The sequence below is a fragment of the Metarhizium brunneum genome, chromosome 3 (assembly GCF_013426205.1).
Source record: "Metarhizium brunneum chromosome 3, complete sequence".
NCBI classification, from domain to species: domain Eukaryota; kingdom Fungi; phylum Ascomycota; class Sordariomycetes; order Hypocreales; family Clavicipitaceae; genus Metarhizium; species Metarhizium brunneum.
In genome coordinates this window covers 428,688-448,437 of record NC_089424.1, presented here as the reverse complement: position 1 = coordinate 448,437, position 19,750 = coordinate 428,688, and the positions used below count along the sequence as shown (strand labels likewise).

The following is a 19,750-nucleotide window of genomic DNA, read 5'->3' as shown; positions in this document are numbered from 1 at the left end:
TATTAGATTTTCTTATATATTAGGTTTTTATTTTATACTTTTAATATAATATTTAATTATTTTTATTAAAAGTTATTATTTTTATTAATCTTAAAAAGTTATTTTATTATTATAAGTACTTTTATATTATAATTACTTTTTTAACTTAAAGTATTTACTTATTTATTTTTAGATTTTTTTTAATAAATAATTTTATAATTAAATTCTAAAAAATATTTAACTTATTAAATTTATTATTTATTTAATTATTATATTATTATAAAATAAAAAATATTTTTATAATTAATATATACCTTAATTTTATATTTACTTTTTATAAAATAATATTTAAATTTCTTAAAAGTATTAATAATTATTAAAAATTTTTATTATAAATAAAATAATTAAATTTTATTTTATAAAGTTTTTTTAAGTAAAATATAATAAAATATAGTTTTTTATTATTATTTTATTATTTAATTTATACTTTTAAAGTAAAGTTTAAAAAATTAATTTTTAGTTTTATTTTTTTTTTTTAAATTAAAGCTTTTTAAAATAAGTTTAAATATAATAAGTTTTTTAATTTTATTAAAAGTATATTATATTTTATTATTTTAATTTTATTACTTATTTTTTTTAATAAGTTTATTTAAAAGTATTATAATTTTATTATAACTTTTAATAAATTTTTTATAATAATTTATAAAGCTTTTAAAGCTTTATATATTTTTAATATTTTTTAATATTAATTAGTTTTTTATTATTTTTACTTTAAATTTTTTTATTTATATTTTATTTAATTATATTATATATTTTAAAAAGTTTACTTTTTAAATATAAAATTTACTTTTTATTAATTTTATTAATAATTTTATATTTTATAGTATTTATAATATTTTATATATATATTTTTTATAATTTTTTAAGGTTTTTAAGAAGATTAATATATTATTTAAATATATTATTATAAAATTATTTAAATATTTTTATAATATATTATTAATTATTTATTAAAATATTATTAATATATTAATAAGCTTAAATAATATTACTAAGTATTTAAATAATTTAAACTTTATTTTAAAAGTTATTTTTTATTTATAGCCTTTTTTTATTTAAATTAAATTATATATTTTTTTAGGTCTAAAATAATAAATTAATTTATTTTATATAATTAGTTTTATAATTTAAAAATAAGTAATAATAATATTTAATTTTTTATAATAATTATATTTAATTATTAATAGTTTATTATTAATTATAATTTCTTATTTTTTTTTTAAAATAAATATAATTAAGTATTTAGCTTTTAATATAAATATTTTAATATAGCTTTTTATTAATATTTTATTAATATACTTTTATAATATTTTAAGTTTTTTTATATTTAAATTATAAATTTTATAAAATATTATTAACTTTTTATTTATTAATTTAATTTAATAATTTTATTAATTTAATTTAATAATTTTATTAATTATATTTTAATAATTTAGTTTTTAATTTTTTTATAAATAACTTTTTATATTTTTAGTATTTTTTAGGGATATTTTTAAGTTTTTTTTCTTTTATTATTAAGCTTTTATTATTTTTATTATTATTATTTTTTTTTTTTTTAAATTTCTTATTTATATTTATAAGGTTTTTTTTTAAAATAATAATAATTTTTTAAATTTTAGCTTTTATTTTTTTATTATTTATTATTATTTATATTTTAGTTTATAATATTATTAAAATTATTATAATAAATCTAATTATTTTTTTCCTTATATTTATTATTTTTATATTATTTATTTATTATTATTAGTTTTTAAATAATTTATTTAAAGGTTTCTTTTTTTTAGAATTTTATTTATAAGCTAAATTATAATAAAAATTTTTTTTTTTTTTTAAATTTTATTAATTTTATTAGCTTAAAATTTTATTTTACTTTAATTAGCTTATTTTTTAGTTAATTAATAAATTATTTTTTTATAATTATAAATACTTTAATATTAAATTATATTCTAATATATTTATAATATTAAGTTAAATTATTTCTAAATAACTTTAAATTTATACTTTAAAATAATTAATTTTTTAATTAATAATTTTATTATTATAAGTAAAAAGTTTTCCTTTAATATTAATTAACTTATATAATATTTTTTTATATTTTTATAATAATTAATAATAATTAATAACTTTAAATAAAATATAATTACTTATTATATTATTATTTATAAGTATATAAATATAATATCTTATAATTTTAGTATTTAATATTATTTTATTACTTTATTTATCTTAGATTATATTAAAAGTTATTAGTATTTTTCTTTTTATATTAGCTTATTGTTACGACCCAGCACGTAGGCTGCAGGTTGGGCCGGCTGCATGGAGCCGCCGGGCGGCACAGGCATGACGGGCCACGGAACATTGGTCGGCACGACAGGACCAATGGGAAGGACGCTCAGTTATTATAAGTGAGCATGCACAACGCTCACCAGTGTTTGGAAGTGAGCATCGAGGATGCTCACCTCCGCGATAACTAGCAACCGTAGTATATAGGGACCCCCAAATTCGCTTCATAGATAGCCTCTAGCTCCTTAGCTTTCAACACAGATCATTACATTGAATAAGCCTCGCTTACAACTCTTTGACTCTGATCACTTGGTTACGGTCTACGACCTATTACCAACGTAACACCCAACTGCTCAGATTGACTGCCCTAGTGGCTCTGCCAACATAAACTACGACTAGTTTATCCCTTGGGAACCTTAGCCGTTACACGTTGAAAGCTCTTGTTCAGACTACTACCGCGTCACTCTGAGCAATACCTGATAACTGTCAACATGGCACCACGCGAGACTACCACCGCATCTGGATCCAATGAAACCCGAGAGGGACCAACCACCATCTCTGCTCACGACATGCTTGCTGAGATCATACGCCTTCGGGAACGGGTCCAACAGATGGAAGAAGAACGGCAGGAACAAGCCACGACTGCGGCCACAATTAAAAAGGACTTGGGAGAAATCCTTAGACCCAGGGCACCAGGACCGTACGACGGATCCCCGGGTGCGCTTCAAGGATTCCTCACTCAACTCAGGGCTTACCACCGACAATTCCCGACCAAAATGGAAGAATCCTCTGCCAAGGTACTGCACGCAGGAGGGTGTATGACGGGAGTGGCACTCGCATGGTTTGAACCCATTATGAGGGACTACCTTAACAAAGAAAAAGACGACCGCGAAGAAGAAACCAACACCATTTTCGAAAGTTACGATGAATTCGAAAAAGCTATCAAAAAGGCCTTTGGAACAGTTGACGAAGCTAGGGCTGCTGAGTACTACATCGACGGGCTCAAGCAGAAGGGATCGGCATCCGATTATGCCGCTCGCTTCAGACAACTTGCATCTCAGCTTGACTGGGAGGACGAACCTCTTATGTCAGCTTTCTATAAAGGACTTAAGGAAGAAGTCAAAGATGAACTCTACAGGGAGAACAGACCAGACAACTTATCGGACTACATCGCTATGGCGGTACGAATCGACGACAGACAGTATCAGCGACGCATACAGAAGAAACAGGGTAAAGGAACCTGGAGCCCTGCCAAAGGGAAGAGTTACCAAGCCAATCAACGCAGAAAGCGTGACGAACCTATTGCCTATGGTCACACTCTTAACCCTGGACGAATGGAGCTTGACGCTACCAAGAAAGACGACAAAAAGGAAAAGAAATGCTACAACTGCGGAAAACCAGGACATTTCGCCAATAAATGCAAGAAACCCAGGAAAGAATGGAAGCCAGTACCAGAAGGAGGTAAGAAACAACTCAATTCTACTAACCAACAGAAAATCGAAGTTACCGAATCAGAGGTGGAACATAAGAACCTCAACTGGACCTTCTGCTATGACGACAACTGCTACGTTCACATGAGCAGCAAACAAGAAAGAGGATGGTTTCCAAAAGAACCAAGAAAACCAAAGAAGAAAATTATGAACTTCATAGGAAACGGACTGCAAGTAGCCAAACAACTGGTACAAGAAGACCTGGACGAACAATCAATGGAAAAGAGAACGCTTGCAATGACGGGACGAAAGGAACTCCATGAACCAAAATCGCCAGAATATTTGGACGAAGACTCGCACCAAGAAATTCTCGATTGGGTGCGACAACAAGCAGAAGCAAGGAAGAATCGAAGGGAACAACAATATAGGGAGGAGCAAGACGCACAAATCCTCACCACCTTCGACGAACCGGAAGATAGAGTAAGGGAAATGAGCGTCGATGACGACAACGCAATCCTAGATACTCCAGAAGCGTCCGAAGACGAACGAAGCGAGGAAGAAACGCCTGCAAGGCTGACAGCCACACAAGAACAAGCTGTACAGCGATATTTCCCCGCACCAACAGGAAAACATTTCGCAATTCCTATTCTAGCAGTGGACACCACCACGGCAATGGAAAACCAGACACTATGGTTTCCGGAAGGAGAGAAGGAAGACGATCCTAGACTCTCACCAAGACACGCGGAACATACACGTTTAGCATGGGCATCATGCGCGTTTGCAATGTGCCAGGCACACTTTCAAACCAAGGCACGATTGGATGCGTTTCCGATCAGGATGAAAGGATATCCGATCAAAGCACCATACTTCAGATGGGAACTCCTAGAATGGAGAGTGAAGATAATCAATAACGATCAAACGATGATCTTGGAACCCGATTCAAACACACCCATCAAATGCCGAGCTCATACAGATCCTACGGACGTATGTGAATCAGACACATGCCAGTTACATGTACATACGAAGAACAGGCAGTGGCATCAGTATGTGTATGAGGGAAAAATCCCAACACACAGAAGGGAGTTACTACTCAAGTCACCTCGATGTGAAACAAAAGACCACATGGTATGCCCACTACCTAATTGTTCAGAACATATGGTAGATAAGGCCAGGGAATGGCACAAGTGGCAATGTGGAACACCAGCAGCATACAAACGGACACAGCGAGCATTAGACATACTCGAACAGAAAGACCCCAGGGGAACCACAGAATCAACATACCACAGTGAACAACAGTTGGATAAGTGGTACAACGAACAGAAGTTCAACCCCAGATGCAACAGGAAATATGCGGTAAACTGCGACAACCCAAGATGCGAAAAACACGGAGAAATGAAAAACCAAATTTACAATCGCCTATGTCAAATGTTTGACGATGGGTTTTGCTTCAAGCACCCGCAAAACGGAACTGGACCTACAGAATGGTACCAAGAAATGAAACGACAAATCGCAGAAGAATCTATTCCGGAAAACTCAAAAAACGAGGCACGCCATCTGTAAAAGGGCTACAGGCTGGCATGAAAAGAAAGACGCTAATGACCCTCAACGCAACCCAGAACGGACGAAGCGACAAAATGGTATTAGACGCCGAAGTCATGGGACATCGCGTTCGCATACTTGTGGACAGTGGCGCGATGGGCAACTATATCTCACCCAGAGTTGTGAATCGTTACCAACTACCGTGGAAACACAAAGAGGCACCATACGAGTTAACTGATATCGAAGGAAAACTTTTTGCCTATAATGACGGAATCATTAACCAAGAGACTGATCATCTCGAAGTACAGATTCAAAGTCATTCAGAAGTGATTCAACTCGATGTTATGGACGTATCGGAACACGACCTAGTGTTAGGGTACCCATGGTTATGGGAGAGTAACCCACTGATCAACTGGAGGACAGGCCAACTGAAGTGGAACGAGACTTCAGGCCAACAGAATCAGCAGAATTCGGAAGAAAGAACGAAATTTCGTCATAACTTAGCTCATGAACAGAGTTCTGAAGAAAAAGAACCTTCAAGCAAGTTATCCAAGGACCAACGACAACAAACAAGCGGCAGAAAAGCAGTCAAAACAATTGGATCCACCGTAACGACCTCGACGGCGCTACAAACCGGGATACGAACAACAATAAGCAACAAGAAGACAAAAGCCAAGATCCGAAAGGTTATTGCCACCTTAAGGAAAGACCTCGCGAACACAAACAAGAAACTCGAAGGAGAAAAGAGGAACGAGAACGATAAAGACGACAAAAGCCCAATAACGAAAGAAGAAAGACTCAAGAATATCCCTAAGGAATACCGGAAATACGAAAAATTATTCGCAGAAGAATTAGAAACCGGATTACCAGAACACAGCCAATGGGATCATCAGATTGAATTGATAGACGGAAAGTCGACAACATTCCATAAGATTTACAACTTAAACGCAAGAGAACTCGAAACACTACGGGAGTACATCGACGAGATGTTAGCGAAAGGCTACATCAGAGCATCCACATCAGAAGCTGGATACCCAGTTATGTTTGTTCCAAAGAAAAACGGGAAACTGCGGTTAGTAGTGGACTATCGGCGATTGAACGCGATTACCATGAAGGATCGAACACCGTTGCCACTAATATCGGAACTACGGGACCGATTGCACGGAATGAATTGGTTCACCGCTTTGGACCTGAAGGGAGCATACAATTTGATTCGAATAAAGAAAGGCCATGAATGGAAGACAGCCTTTAGAACGAAGTTCGGACTATTCGAATACCTGGTAATGCCATTCGGGCTTACCAACGCACCAGCGACATTCCAACGAATGATCAACAGCGTACTACGAAAATATTTGGACAATTTTGTGGTAGTGTATCTGGACGATATACTGATCTTCTCAAAAACCCTGGAAGACCACAAAAGACATGTACACAAGGTACTACAAGCGCTACAAGACGCGAAGTTACTAGTGGAACCAGCAAAAAGCAAATTCCATACCCAGGAAGTAGACTTCCTAGGACACACGATACGACCAAACGAGATACGAATGGAAAAGACAAAGATTGAGGCAGTAAGGAACTGGCCAACACCGAAGAATGTCAAGGACATACAAAGCTTTAGAGGCTTTGCGAACTATTACAGGAGATTCATCAAGAGCTACGGCGAAATCGCAGCACCCTTGGATGAACTCACCAAGAAGGATAAGCAGTGGAATTGGAACGATGAGGCGCAATGTGCCTTTGACAAGATCAAAGAACTCATCACATCCGAACCTGTTTTGAGAACCTTCGACCCAGAAAAAGAAACGGAACTAGAAACCGACTCATCAGACTTTGCTCTAGGAGCACAAGTTGGACAAAGAGACGATGACGGAAAACTACACCCTATTGCGTTCTACTCGAAGAAACTTCATGGAGCAGAACTCAACTACCCCATCTACGACAAAGAATTCCTAGCAATCATCAATGCTTTCAAGGAATTTAGACACTATCTCATGGGAAGCAAACACAAAGTTAAGGTGTATACCGATCATAAGAACATCTCTCATTTTGCGACGACGCAACAATTGAATGGACGACAAATTCGATGGGCCGAATATCTTTCAGAATTCGACTACGAAATCATCCATCGAAAAGGATCCGAGAACGGACGAGCAGACGCTCTAAGTCGAAGAAGCGACTACGATACAGGAGTACCTACAGCAACAGGACCACTCCTTGAGATCAATAAAAATGGCAATTTCCAGCAGAAACAACTGAATGCCATATTGAAAGTACAGAAAGAAGACCCAGTATACGGCAAAATACACCAATGGGCAACAGACAATATACAACACATTGGGGACGTACCGACGGGATGCACATGCCACCCAGGAGGAGTACCAATGTATGGAGAGAAAATCTGGATACCACCAGAATTACAAGAAGAATGCATCAAAGAAATGCATGAACATCCAGTCTACGGACATCAAGGAATCCGCAAGACACTGGATAAGATACGACGACAATACGATTTCTCAGGAATCAAGAAAATGGTCGAAAAGGTTGTCAACGAATGCATACAATGCGGAAAAAGTAAGGCTTCACGACATAAGCCATACGGAGAACTGCAACCATTACCAGTACCAACACGACCATGGGAATCGATAGCTTTCGATCATATTACGAAGCTACCAATGTCAAAAGAACCAATGACCAACGTGGAATATGACAGCATATTCGTGGTCACGGATAGACTCACAAAATACGGATACTTTTTACCGTACAGAGAAGCAAGCAATGCAGAAGAACTTGCATATGTGTTCTTACGAACAATAGCAAGTAACCATGGACTGCCAGAAGAAATCATATCGGACAGAGGAAGTACATTTACTTCTAAGTTTTGGCAAGCACTTATGGCACAACTTGGAACGAATCACAAGTTAAGCACCGCATACCATCCACAGACAGATGGACAGACGGAAAGATTGAACCAGACGCTTGAACAGTATCTACGATGTTACATCAATCATCAACAGGACGATTGGGTTAAATGGTTACCTACAGCGCAATTGGCTTACAATAGCTCGATATCAGAATCGACAAAGCAAACACCAGCCTACGCCAATTACGGATTTAATCCCGAAGTATTTCGAACACAGCGCGAAGGACCGCAAGCAGAACGAGCGATGCTGCAAGCAGATGAACTGAAGAGATTGCACGAAGAAATGCGACACGAATTGGAATTCGTACGAAACAGAATGGCACAATACCATAATCGTAAAAGATCGAAGGGACCAATCTTTGGGGAGGGAGACATGGTCTACCTACTCCGACGAAACATCAAAACAACGCGACCAAGCGACAAATTGGACTACAAAAAATTAGGACCATTCGCTATCAAGAAAAGAATATCGACAAACAACTACGAACTTTCATTACCAAAGACTATGAGGAATCATCCTATAGTACACATTTCACTTCTTGAGAAAGCACCAAACAATGCACCAGCAGAAGAAGACATCGAAGTCATGAACGAAACGGAATATGAAGTAGAACGGATCTTAGACATGAGGACAAGAAACAAAACACGCCAATATCTCATTAAATGGAAAAGCTATGGAGACGAGGAAAACACATGGGAACCTACGGAGCACCTGAAGAATTGCCAGCACCTATTACGGCAGTATCACCAGCAGCATTCAACAAGGCATCCCCAAACACAGCGTTCCAATCCAACACGTCAATAGCGCCTAGAGATTGCGCATCGATAACAGCCTCGGATTCGCGACGCTCCTCCTCCTCCAACTCATCCAGCGATTGCAGACCCAAGCGAGTCATTTGTTGACCCTTGGTAACCAACTGCCGCTTTTGGCGGCGCAGTCGCGCTAGACGGGCCAGCGCTTCATTCAACTCAGCCTGAGCCTTGAGCATTTGCTCTTCCGCTCTCTCTTCCTCCTGATCCAAACGTTTCGATTCGGAAATAATGCGACCAACTACAAGGACACTCATTAGCAAAAAACAGTGACACACAAAAGGACACCTACGCGAGCTAATCGCGACACCAGAAGCATCACAGGAACGCCCCCGCCGCACGCATTCCCCGCACTTGGAGGAACGCTCAATCATCTTGCAACGAAGACCACGGGCGGAACAAAAGGAACACGGCATGACGTCGTAACCAAACGATTCAATGGAATCAGCCAAGCGATCGTTCCGTAAGGTAGAAGGAGCCTTCAACGAGGGATCTTTTCGCTTTCGGGTACGAGGAACGACGGTACGACTGGACATGGCGTCAGAAGGACATCACAAAGGATGAAAAGAAAGAGGAACTTACCAACGAAAAGAAAAGGGCAGAGGAACTACTTATGAAACAAGGCCTAGGTCTTGAGGACAAGACCATGGGAGAGGGGACATCGTGTTACGACCCAGCACGTAGGCTGCAGGTTGGGCCGGCTGCATGGAGCCGCCGGGCGGCACAGGCATGACGGGCCACGGAACATTGGTCGGCACGACAGGACCAATGGGAAGGACGCTCAGTTATTATAAGTGAGCATGCACAACGCTCACCAGTGTTTGGAAGTGAGCATCGAGGATGCTCACCTCCGCGATAACTAGCAACCGTAGTATATAGGGACCCCCAAATTCGCTTCATAGATAGCCTCTAGCTCCTTAGCTTTCAACACAGATCATTACATTGAATAAGCCTCGCTTACAACTCTTTGACTCTGATCACTTGGTTACGGTCTACGACCTATTACCAACGTAACACCCAACTGCTCAGATTGACTGCCCTAGTGGCTCTGCCAACATAAACTACGACTAGTTTATCCCTTGGGAACCTTAGCCGTTACACTTATAGCTTTTTTATAAATAATATATTTTATTTTTTAAGTTTTTTAAAATAAATTCTTTTATAATTTATTATTTTATTTTTTAATATTATTTTATAAAAAAAAAAAAAAAAATTATATTTACTTTTTTATTATTTTTAATAATTTATTATAAAGTAGATTTTTTGCGTTTTGCCTCGCACCCTGATTGCGCTGTAAAACCACCCCTAAAATTAATTCTGACTTTAGATTTAAAATCCTTACGCTTACTTACCCCCTGTAATAATATCGCATCCTAACTGTAATAGGAGCGCGGTAATAAATAAAATACTAATAATTATTAATAGTAGTAAAAAAGGGCTTAGCCAGAGTATTTATTACCTAAACGTTAAAAAGGCCTAATTTATTAAAATCCCTAATAAATCCATGCTAGTTAATATATATAACTATATTATTAAAAAATATAATACTAAATACTAAGAAATTACTAGCCTAATACTTATTATAACCCAGCCGCAGGCTGTAGTGTAGGTTATAAGAGTAGGCTAAACTATATAAGCTATTATATAGTATAAGTAAGGGGGACTATAAAATAATAGTTAATATAAGCTATTAATAAGAAGGTGCTTATTATATATAAAGTAAGTAATATAAGTAATTATAGTAAGACTAATATAAGTAATATTATTACTTATATTTAAGGTAAATAATTATTATAATATATAAGAACCTTTAAATTTACTTTATAAATAAACTTTAACTTTTTAGCTTTTAATATAAATTATTATATTAAATAAGCCTTACTTATAACTCTTTAACTCTAATTACTTAGTTATAATTTATAACCTATTACTAATATAATACTTAACTGCTTAGATTAATTACTTTAATAGCTTTATTAATATAAATTATAATTAGCTTATCCCTTAAGAATCTTAGCTATTATATATTAAAAGCTTTTATTTAAACTACTACTATGTTACTCTAAGTAATACCTAATAATTATTAATATATGTTACGACCTAGCTACAGGCTGCAGTGTAGGTTATAAGAGTGGGCTAAACTATATAAGCTGCTGCGTAGTATAAGTAAGGGGGATTATAAAATAATAGTTAATATAAGCTATTAGTAAGAAAGTGCTTATTATATATAAAGTAAGTAATATAAGTAATTATAATAAAACTAATATAAGTAATATTATTACTTATATTTAGGGTAAATAATTATTATAATATATAAGGACCCTTAAATTTACTTTATAAATAAACTTTAGCTTCTTAGCTTTTAATATTAATTATTATATTAAATAAGCTTTACTTATAACTTTTTAACTCTGATTACTTAGTTATAGTTTATAACCTATTACTAATATAATACCTAATTACTTAAATTAATTACTCTAATAGCTTTATTAATATAAATTATAACTAATTTATCCTTTAAGAATTTTAACTATTATATATTAAAAGCTTTTATTTAAATTATTATTATATTACTCTAAGTAATACCTAATAATTATTAATATAATATTATATAAAACTATTATTATATTTAAATTAAATAAAACCTAAGAAAAACTAATTATTATTTTTACTTATAATATACTTATTAAGATTATATACTTTTAGGAATAGGTCTAATAAATAAAAAAAGAATAATAAGAATAAGTTATAATTATAGCTATAATTAAAAAGGACTTAAAAGAAATTTTTAGACTTAAAATATTAGGATTATATAATAAATTCCTAGGTATACTTTAAGGATTTCTTATTTAACTTAGGGCTTATTATTAATAATTTTTAACTAAAATAAAAGAATTCTTTACTAAGATATTATATATAAAAGGATATATAATAGGAGTAGTACTTATATAATTTAAACTTATTATAAGGGATTACCTTAATAAAGAAAAAAATAATTATAAAAAAAAAACTAATATTATTTTTAAAAGTTATAATAAGTTTAAAAAAGCTATTAAAAAAGCTTTTAAAATAATTAATAAAGCTAGAGCTATTATATATTATATTAATAGGCTTAAGTAAAAGGGATTAATATCTGATTATATTACTTACTTTTAATAACTTATATTTTAGCTTAACTAGAAGAATAAACCTTTTATATTAGCTTTTTATAAGGAATTTAAGGAAGAAGTTAAGGATAAACTTTATAAAAAAAATAAACTAAATAACTTATTAAATTATATTATTATAATAATATAAATTAATAATAAATAATATTAATAATATATATAAAAGAAATAAGGTAAAAAAACCTAAAACCTTACTAAAAGAAAAAGTTATTAAGCTAATTAATATAAAAAGTATAATAAACTTATTACTTATAATTATACTTTTAATCCTAGATAAATAGAGCTTAATATTACTAAGAAAAATAATAAAAAGGAAAAGAAATACTATAATTATAAAAAACTAGGATATTTTACTAATAAATATAAGAAACCTAAGAAAAAATAAAAGCTAATACTAAAAGAAAATAAAATATAACTTAATTTTATTAATTAATAAAAAATTAAAGTTATTAGATCAAAGGTAAAATATAAGAACCTTAACTAAACCTTTTATTATAATAATAACTATTATATTTATATAAGTAATAAATAAAAAAAAGGATAGTTTTTAAAAGAACTAAAAAAATTAAAAAAAAAATTATAAACTTTATAAGAAATAGGTTATAAATAGCTAAATAATTAGTATAAGAAGATCTAAATAAATAATTAATAAAAAAAAGAATACTTATAATAATAAAATAAAAGGAACTTTATAAACTAAAATTATTAAAATATTTAAATAAAAACTTATATTAAGAAATTCTTAATTAAGTATAATAATAAATAAAAGTAAGAAAGATTTAAAGGGAATAATAATATAAGGAGAAGTAAAATATATAAATTCTTATTACCTTTAATAAACTAAAAAATAAAGTAAAAGAAATAAGTATTAATAATAATAATATAATTTTAAATACTTTAAAAGTATTTAAAGATAAATAAAGTAAGGAAAAAACACTTATAAAGCTAATAATTATATAAAAATAAGCTATATAATAATATTTTCTTATATTAATAAGAAAATATTTTATAATTTTTATTTTAGTAATAAATATTATTATAATAATAAAAAACTAAATATTATAATTTTTTAAAAAAAAAAAGAAAAATAATCTTAGACTTTTACTAAGATATATAAAATATATATATTTAGTATAGGTATTATACACGTTTATAATATACTAGGTATACTTTTAAATTAAGGTATAACTAAATATATTTTTAATTAAAATAAAAGGATATTTAATTAAGGTATTATACTTTAAATAAGAACTCTTAAAATAAAAAGTAAAAATAATTAATAATAATTAAATAATAATCTTAAAACTTAATTTAAATATACCTATTAAATATTAAGCTTATATAAATTTTATAAATATATATAAATTAAATATATATTAGTTATATATATATATAAAAAATAAGTAGTAATATTAATATATATATAAAAAAAAGATCTTAATATATAAAAAAAAGCTATTACTTAAATTACCTTAATATAAAATAAAAAATTATATAGTATACTTATTATTAAATTACTTAAAATATATAGTAAATAAGGCTAAAAAGTAGTATAAGTAATAATATAAAATACTAATAATATATAAATAAATATAATAAGTATTAAATATACTTAAATAAAAAAACCTTAAAGAAATTATAAAATTAATATATTATAATAAATAATAGTTAAATAAGTAATATAATAAATAAAAGTTTAATCCTAGATATAATAAGAAATATATAATAAATTATAATAATTTAAGATATAAAAAATATAAAAAAATAAAAAACTAAATTTATAATTACTTATATTAAATATTTAATAATAGGTTTTACTTTAAGTACTTATAAAATAAAATAAGACTTATAAAATAATACTAAGAAATAAAATAATAAATTATAAAAAAATCTATTTTAAAAAACTTAAAAAATAAAGTATATTATTTATAAAAAGGCTATAAGCTAGTATAAAAAGAAAGATACTAATAACCCTTAATATAACCTAAAATAAATAAAGTAATAAGATAATATTAGATATTAAAGTTATAAAATATTATATTTATATACTTATAAATAATAATATAATAGGTAATTATATTTTACTTAAAGTTATAAATTATTATTAATTATTATAAAAATATAAAAAGGTATTATATAAGTTAATTAATATTAAAGGAAAACTTTTTATTTATAATAATAAAATTATTAACTAAGAGATTAATTATCTTAAAGTATAAATTTAAGGTTATTTAAAAGTAATTTAATTTAATATTATAAATATATTAAAATATAACCTAGTATTAAGGTACTTATAATTATAAAAAAGTAACCTATTAATTAACTAAAAAATAAGCTAACTAAAATAAAATAAGACTTTAAGCTAATAAAATTAGTAAAATTTAAAAAAAAAAACAAAATTTTATTATAACTTAGCTTATAAATAAAGTTCTAAAGAAAAAGAACTTTTAAGTAAGTTATTTAAGAACTAATAATAATAAATAAGTAATAAAAAAGTAATTAAAATAATTAAATTTATTATAATAACCTTAATAGCACTATAAACTAAGATATAAATAATAATAAGTAATAAGAAAATAAAAGCTAAGATTTAAAAGGTTATTATTACTTTAAGGAAAAACCTTATAAATATAAATAAAAAACTTAAAAGAGAAAAGAGGAATAAGAATAATAAAAATAATAAAAGCCTAATAATAAAAGAAAAAAAACTTAAAAATATCCCTAAGAAATACTAAAAATATAAAAAATTATTTATAAAAAAACTAAAAACTAGATTATTAAAATATAATTAATAGGATTATTAAATTAAATTAATAAATAAAAAGTTAATAATATTTTATAAGATTTATAACTTAAACATAAAAGAACTTAAAATACTATAAAAGTATATTAATAAGATATTAGTAAAAAGCTATATTAAAGTATTTATATTAAAAGCTAGATATTTAGTTATATTTATTCTAAAAAAAATAAGAAACTATAATTAGTAATAAATTATTAATAATTAAATACGATTACTATAAAGAATTAAATACTATTACTATTAATATTAGAATTATAAAATTAATTATATGGAATAAATTAGTTTATTACTTTAAACCTAAAAGAAGTATATAATTTAATTTAAATAAAAAAAGGCTATAAATAAAAGATAGCTTTTAGAATAAAGTTTAAATTATTTAAATACTTAGTAATATTATTTAAGCTTATTAATATACTAATAATATTTTAATAAATAATTAATAATATATTATAAAAATATTTAAATAATTTTATAGTAGTATATCTAGATAATATATTAATTTTCTTAAAAACCCTAGAAAATTATAAAGGATATATATATAAGATATTATAAGTACTATAAAACGTAAAGTTATTAATAAAACTAATAAAAAGTAAATTTTATACCTAAAAAGTAAACTTCTTAAAATATATAATATAATTAAATAAGATATAAATAAAAAAAATAAAGATTAAGGTAGTAAGGAACTAGCTAATACTAAAAAATATTAAGAATATATAAAGCTTTAAAGGCTTTATAAACTATTATAAGAAATTTATTAAGAGTTATAATAAAATCATAGTATTTTTAAATAAATTTACTAAGAAGAATAAGTAATAAAATTAAAATAATAAAGCATAATATACCTTTAATAAGATTAAAGAACTTATTATATTTAAACTTATTTTAAGAACTTTTAACATAAAAAAAAAAATAAAATTAAAAACTAACTTATTAGATTTTACTTTAAAAGTATAAGTTAAATAAAAAAATAATAATAAAAAATTATATTTTATTATATTTTACTTAAAAAAACTTTATAAAGTAAAACTTAATTACCTTATTTATAATAAAGAATTCCTAGTAATTATTAATACTTTTAAGGAATTTAAATATTATCTTATAGGAAATAAATATAAAGTTAAGGTATATATTAATTATAAGAATATCTTTTATTTTATAATAATATAATAATTAAATAAATAATAAATTTAATAGGCTAAATATTTTTTAGAATTTAACTATAAAATTATTTATTAAAAAGGATTTAAGAATAAATAAGTAAATACTTTAAGTTAAAGAAGCGATTATAATATAAGAGTACTTATAATAATAAGATAACTCTTTAAGATTAATAAAAATAATAACTTTTAATAAAAATAATTAAATATTATATTAAAAGTATAAAAAGAAAATCTAATATATAATAAAATATACTAATAAGTAATAAATAATATATAATATATTAAGGATATATTAATAAAATATATATACTACCTAGGAGAAGTACTAATATATAAAGAGAAAATCTAGATATTATTAAAGTTATAAAAAGAATATATTAAAAAAATACATAAATACTTAGCTTATAAATACTAAGAAATCTATAAAATATTAAATAAAATATAATAATAATATGATTTCTTAGGAATTAAGAAAATAATTAAGAAGATTATTAATAAATATATATAATATAGAAAAAGCAAGGCTTTATAATATAAGCTATATAAGGAATTATAATTATTACTAGTACTAATATAATTATAGGAATTAATAGCTTTTAATTATATTATAAAGCTACTAATATCAAAAAAACTAATAACTAACATGGAATATAATAGTATATTTATAGTTATAAATAGACTTATAAAGTACAGATACTTTTTATTATATAAAAAAGTAAGTAATATAAAAGAACTTATATATATATTTTTATAAATAATAATAAGTAATTATAAATTACTAGAAGAAATTATATTAGATAAAAAAAGTATATTTACTTCTAAGTTTTAATAAGTACTTATAGTATAACTTAGAATAAACTATAAGTTAAGTATTATATATTATTTATAAATAGATAAATAGACAGAAAGATTAAACTAGATACTTAAATAATATTTATAATATTATATTAATTATTAATAAAATAATTAGGTTAAATAATTACTTATAATATAATTAGCTTATAATAGCTTAATATTAGAATTAATAAAGTAAATACTAGCTTATATTAATTATAAATTTAATCCTAAAGTATTTTAAATATAGCGTAAAGAATTATAAATAAAATAAGTAATACTATAAGCAAATAAACTAAAAAAATTATATAAAGAAATATAATATAAATTAGAATTTATATAAAAAAGAATAATATAATATTATAATTAAAAAAGATTAAAAGGATTAATTTTTAGGGAGGGAAATATAGTTTACTTACTCTAATAAAATATTAAAATAATATAATTAAGTAATAAATTAGATTATAAAAAATTAGGATTATTTATTATTAAAAAATAAATATTAATAAATAATTATAAACTTTTATTATTAAAAATTATAAGGAATTATCTTATAGTATATATTTTACTTCTTAAAAAGGTATTAAGTAATATACTAGTAAAAAAAAATATTAAAGTTATAAATAAAATAAAATATAAAGTAAAATAGATTTTAGATATAAAAATAAGAAATAAAACACACTAATATCTTATTAAATAAAAAAGCTATAAAAACAAGGAAAATATATAGGAGCTTATAAAGTATTTAAAGAATTACTAGCACTTATTATAGTAGTATTACTAGTAGTATTTAATAAGGTATTCCTAAATATAATATTCTAATTTAATATATTAATAGTATTAAGAAATCACGTGTTAATAATAGTCTTAGATTTATAATACTCTTTTTTATTTAACTTATTTAATAATTATAAACTTAAATAAGTTATTTTATTTTTTTTAAGAGTAATTAATACTTTTACTTATATAATTACTTTAAATAATTTAAGGATTTATTTAAATCAGCTTATACCTAATATAGTGCTTTATAATAGGAGGTAAGGAGTTTTTTAGTAAATTTTTCTTCTTAGTTTAAATATTTTAACTTAGAAATAATTTAATTAATTAAAAAATATTTATTAATAAAAAATAATAATATATAAGAAAAGTACTTATATAAATTAATTATAATATTAAAAGTATTATAAGAATACTCTTATTATATATACTTTTTATATTTTAAAGAATACTTAATTATTTTATAATAAAAACCACAGGTAAAATAAAAGGAATATAATATAATATTAAAGCTATAAGAATTTATATATATTATTAGGATATCTTAATAATATATAGAATCTAATCTTAGTTTTAATTTTTAGACTTTAGAAGGGTAATTAGATATAATATTAAAAGAATATTATAAAAAATAAAAAAAGGAAAACTTATTAATAAAAAAAGTAAAATATAAGGCTATTTATAAAATAAACTTAGGTTTTAGAGATAAGATTATAGGAGAGGGGATATTATATTATAACCTAGCTATAAGCTATAATATAGGTTATAAAAGTAGGCTAAATTATATAAGCTGCTATGTAGTATAAGTAAGGGGGACTATAAAATAATAGTTAGTATAAGCTATTAATAAGAAGGTGCTTATTATATATAAAGTAAATAATATAAATAATTATAATAAGACTAATATAAGTAATACTATTACTTATATCTAAGGTAAATAATTATTATAGTATATAAAAACTTTTAAATTTACTTTATAAATAAACTTTAGCTTCTTAGCTTTTAATACTAATTATTATATTAAATAAGCTTTACTTATAACTTTTTAACTCTAATTACTTAGTTATAATTTATAACCTATTACTAATATAATACTTAACTGCTTAGATTAACTGCCTTAGTAGCTCTGCTAATATAAACTATAACTAGTTTATCCCTTAGGAACCTTAGCCGTTATAATATAGTATTATATAAGATTATTATTATATTTAAATTAAATAAAACCTAAGAAGGATTAATTATTATTTTTACTTATAATATACTTATTAAGATTATATACCTTTAGGAATAAGTCTAATAAATAAAAGAAGAATAATAAGAATAAGCTATAATTATAATTATAATTAAAAAGAACTTAAAAGAAATTCTTAGACTTAAAGTATTAGAATTATATAATAAATCCCTAGGTATACTTTAAGGATTCCTTACTTAACTTAGGGCTTATTACTAATAATTCTTAACTAAAATAAAAGAATTTTTTATTAAGGTATTATATATAAGAGAATATATAATAAGAATAGCACTTATATAATTTAAACTTATTATAAGGGATTATCTTAATAAAGAAAAAGATAATTATAAAAAAGAAATTAATACTATTTTTAAAAGTTATAATAAGTTTAAAAAAGCTATTAAAAAGGCCTTTAAAATAGTTAATAAAGCTAGAGCTATTAAGTATTATATTAATAAGCTTAAGCAGAAAGGATTAGTATCTAATTATATTACTTACTTTAAATAACTTATATCTTAGCTTAACTAAGAGAATAAACCTCTTATATTAGCTTTTTATAAAGGACTTAAGAAAGAAGTTAAAGATAAACTTTATAAAGAGAATAAATTAAATAACTTATTAAATTATATTATTATAATAATATAAATTAATAATAAATAATATTAGTAATATATATAAAAAAAATAAGGTAAGGGAACCTAAAGCCTTACCAAAGGAAAAAGTTATTAAGCTAATTAATATAAAAAGTATA

The 19,750-nt window shown here is 26.0% G+C and overlaps 1 protein-coding gene across 1 annotated transcript; it reads left to right on the top strand.

Annotated features, from left to right (window-relative positions):
• Positions 1 to 2,813: 2,813 nt before the first annotated feature.
• Tf2-12_9 (Transposon Tf2-12 polyprotein) lies at positions 2,814 to 9,019 on the top strand (the record flags this gene model as incomplete). The annotated part of the gene is made up of 2 exons (XM_066130569.1): positions 2,814 to 4,736; positions 5,369 to 9,019. 2 exons carry the CDS (start codon positions 2,814 to 2,816, stop codon positions 9,017 to 9,019), a joined length of 5,574 nt encoding a protein of 1,857 aa, XP_065986873.1.
• Positions 9,020 to 19,750: the final 10,731 nt, after the last annotated feature.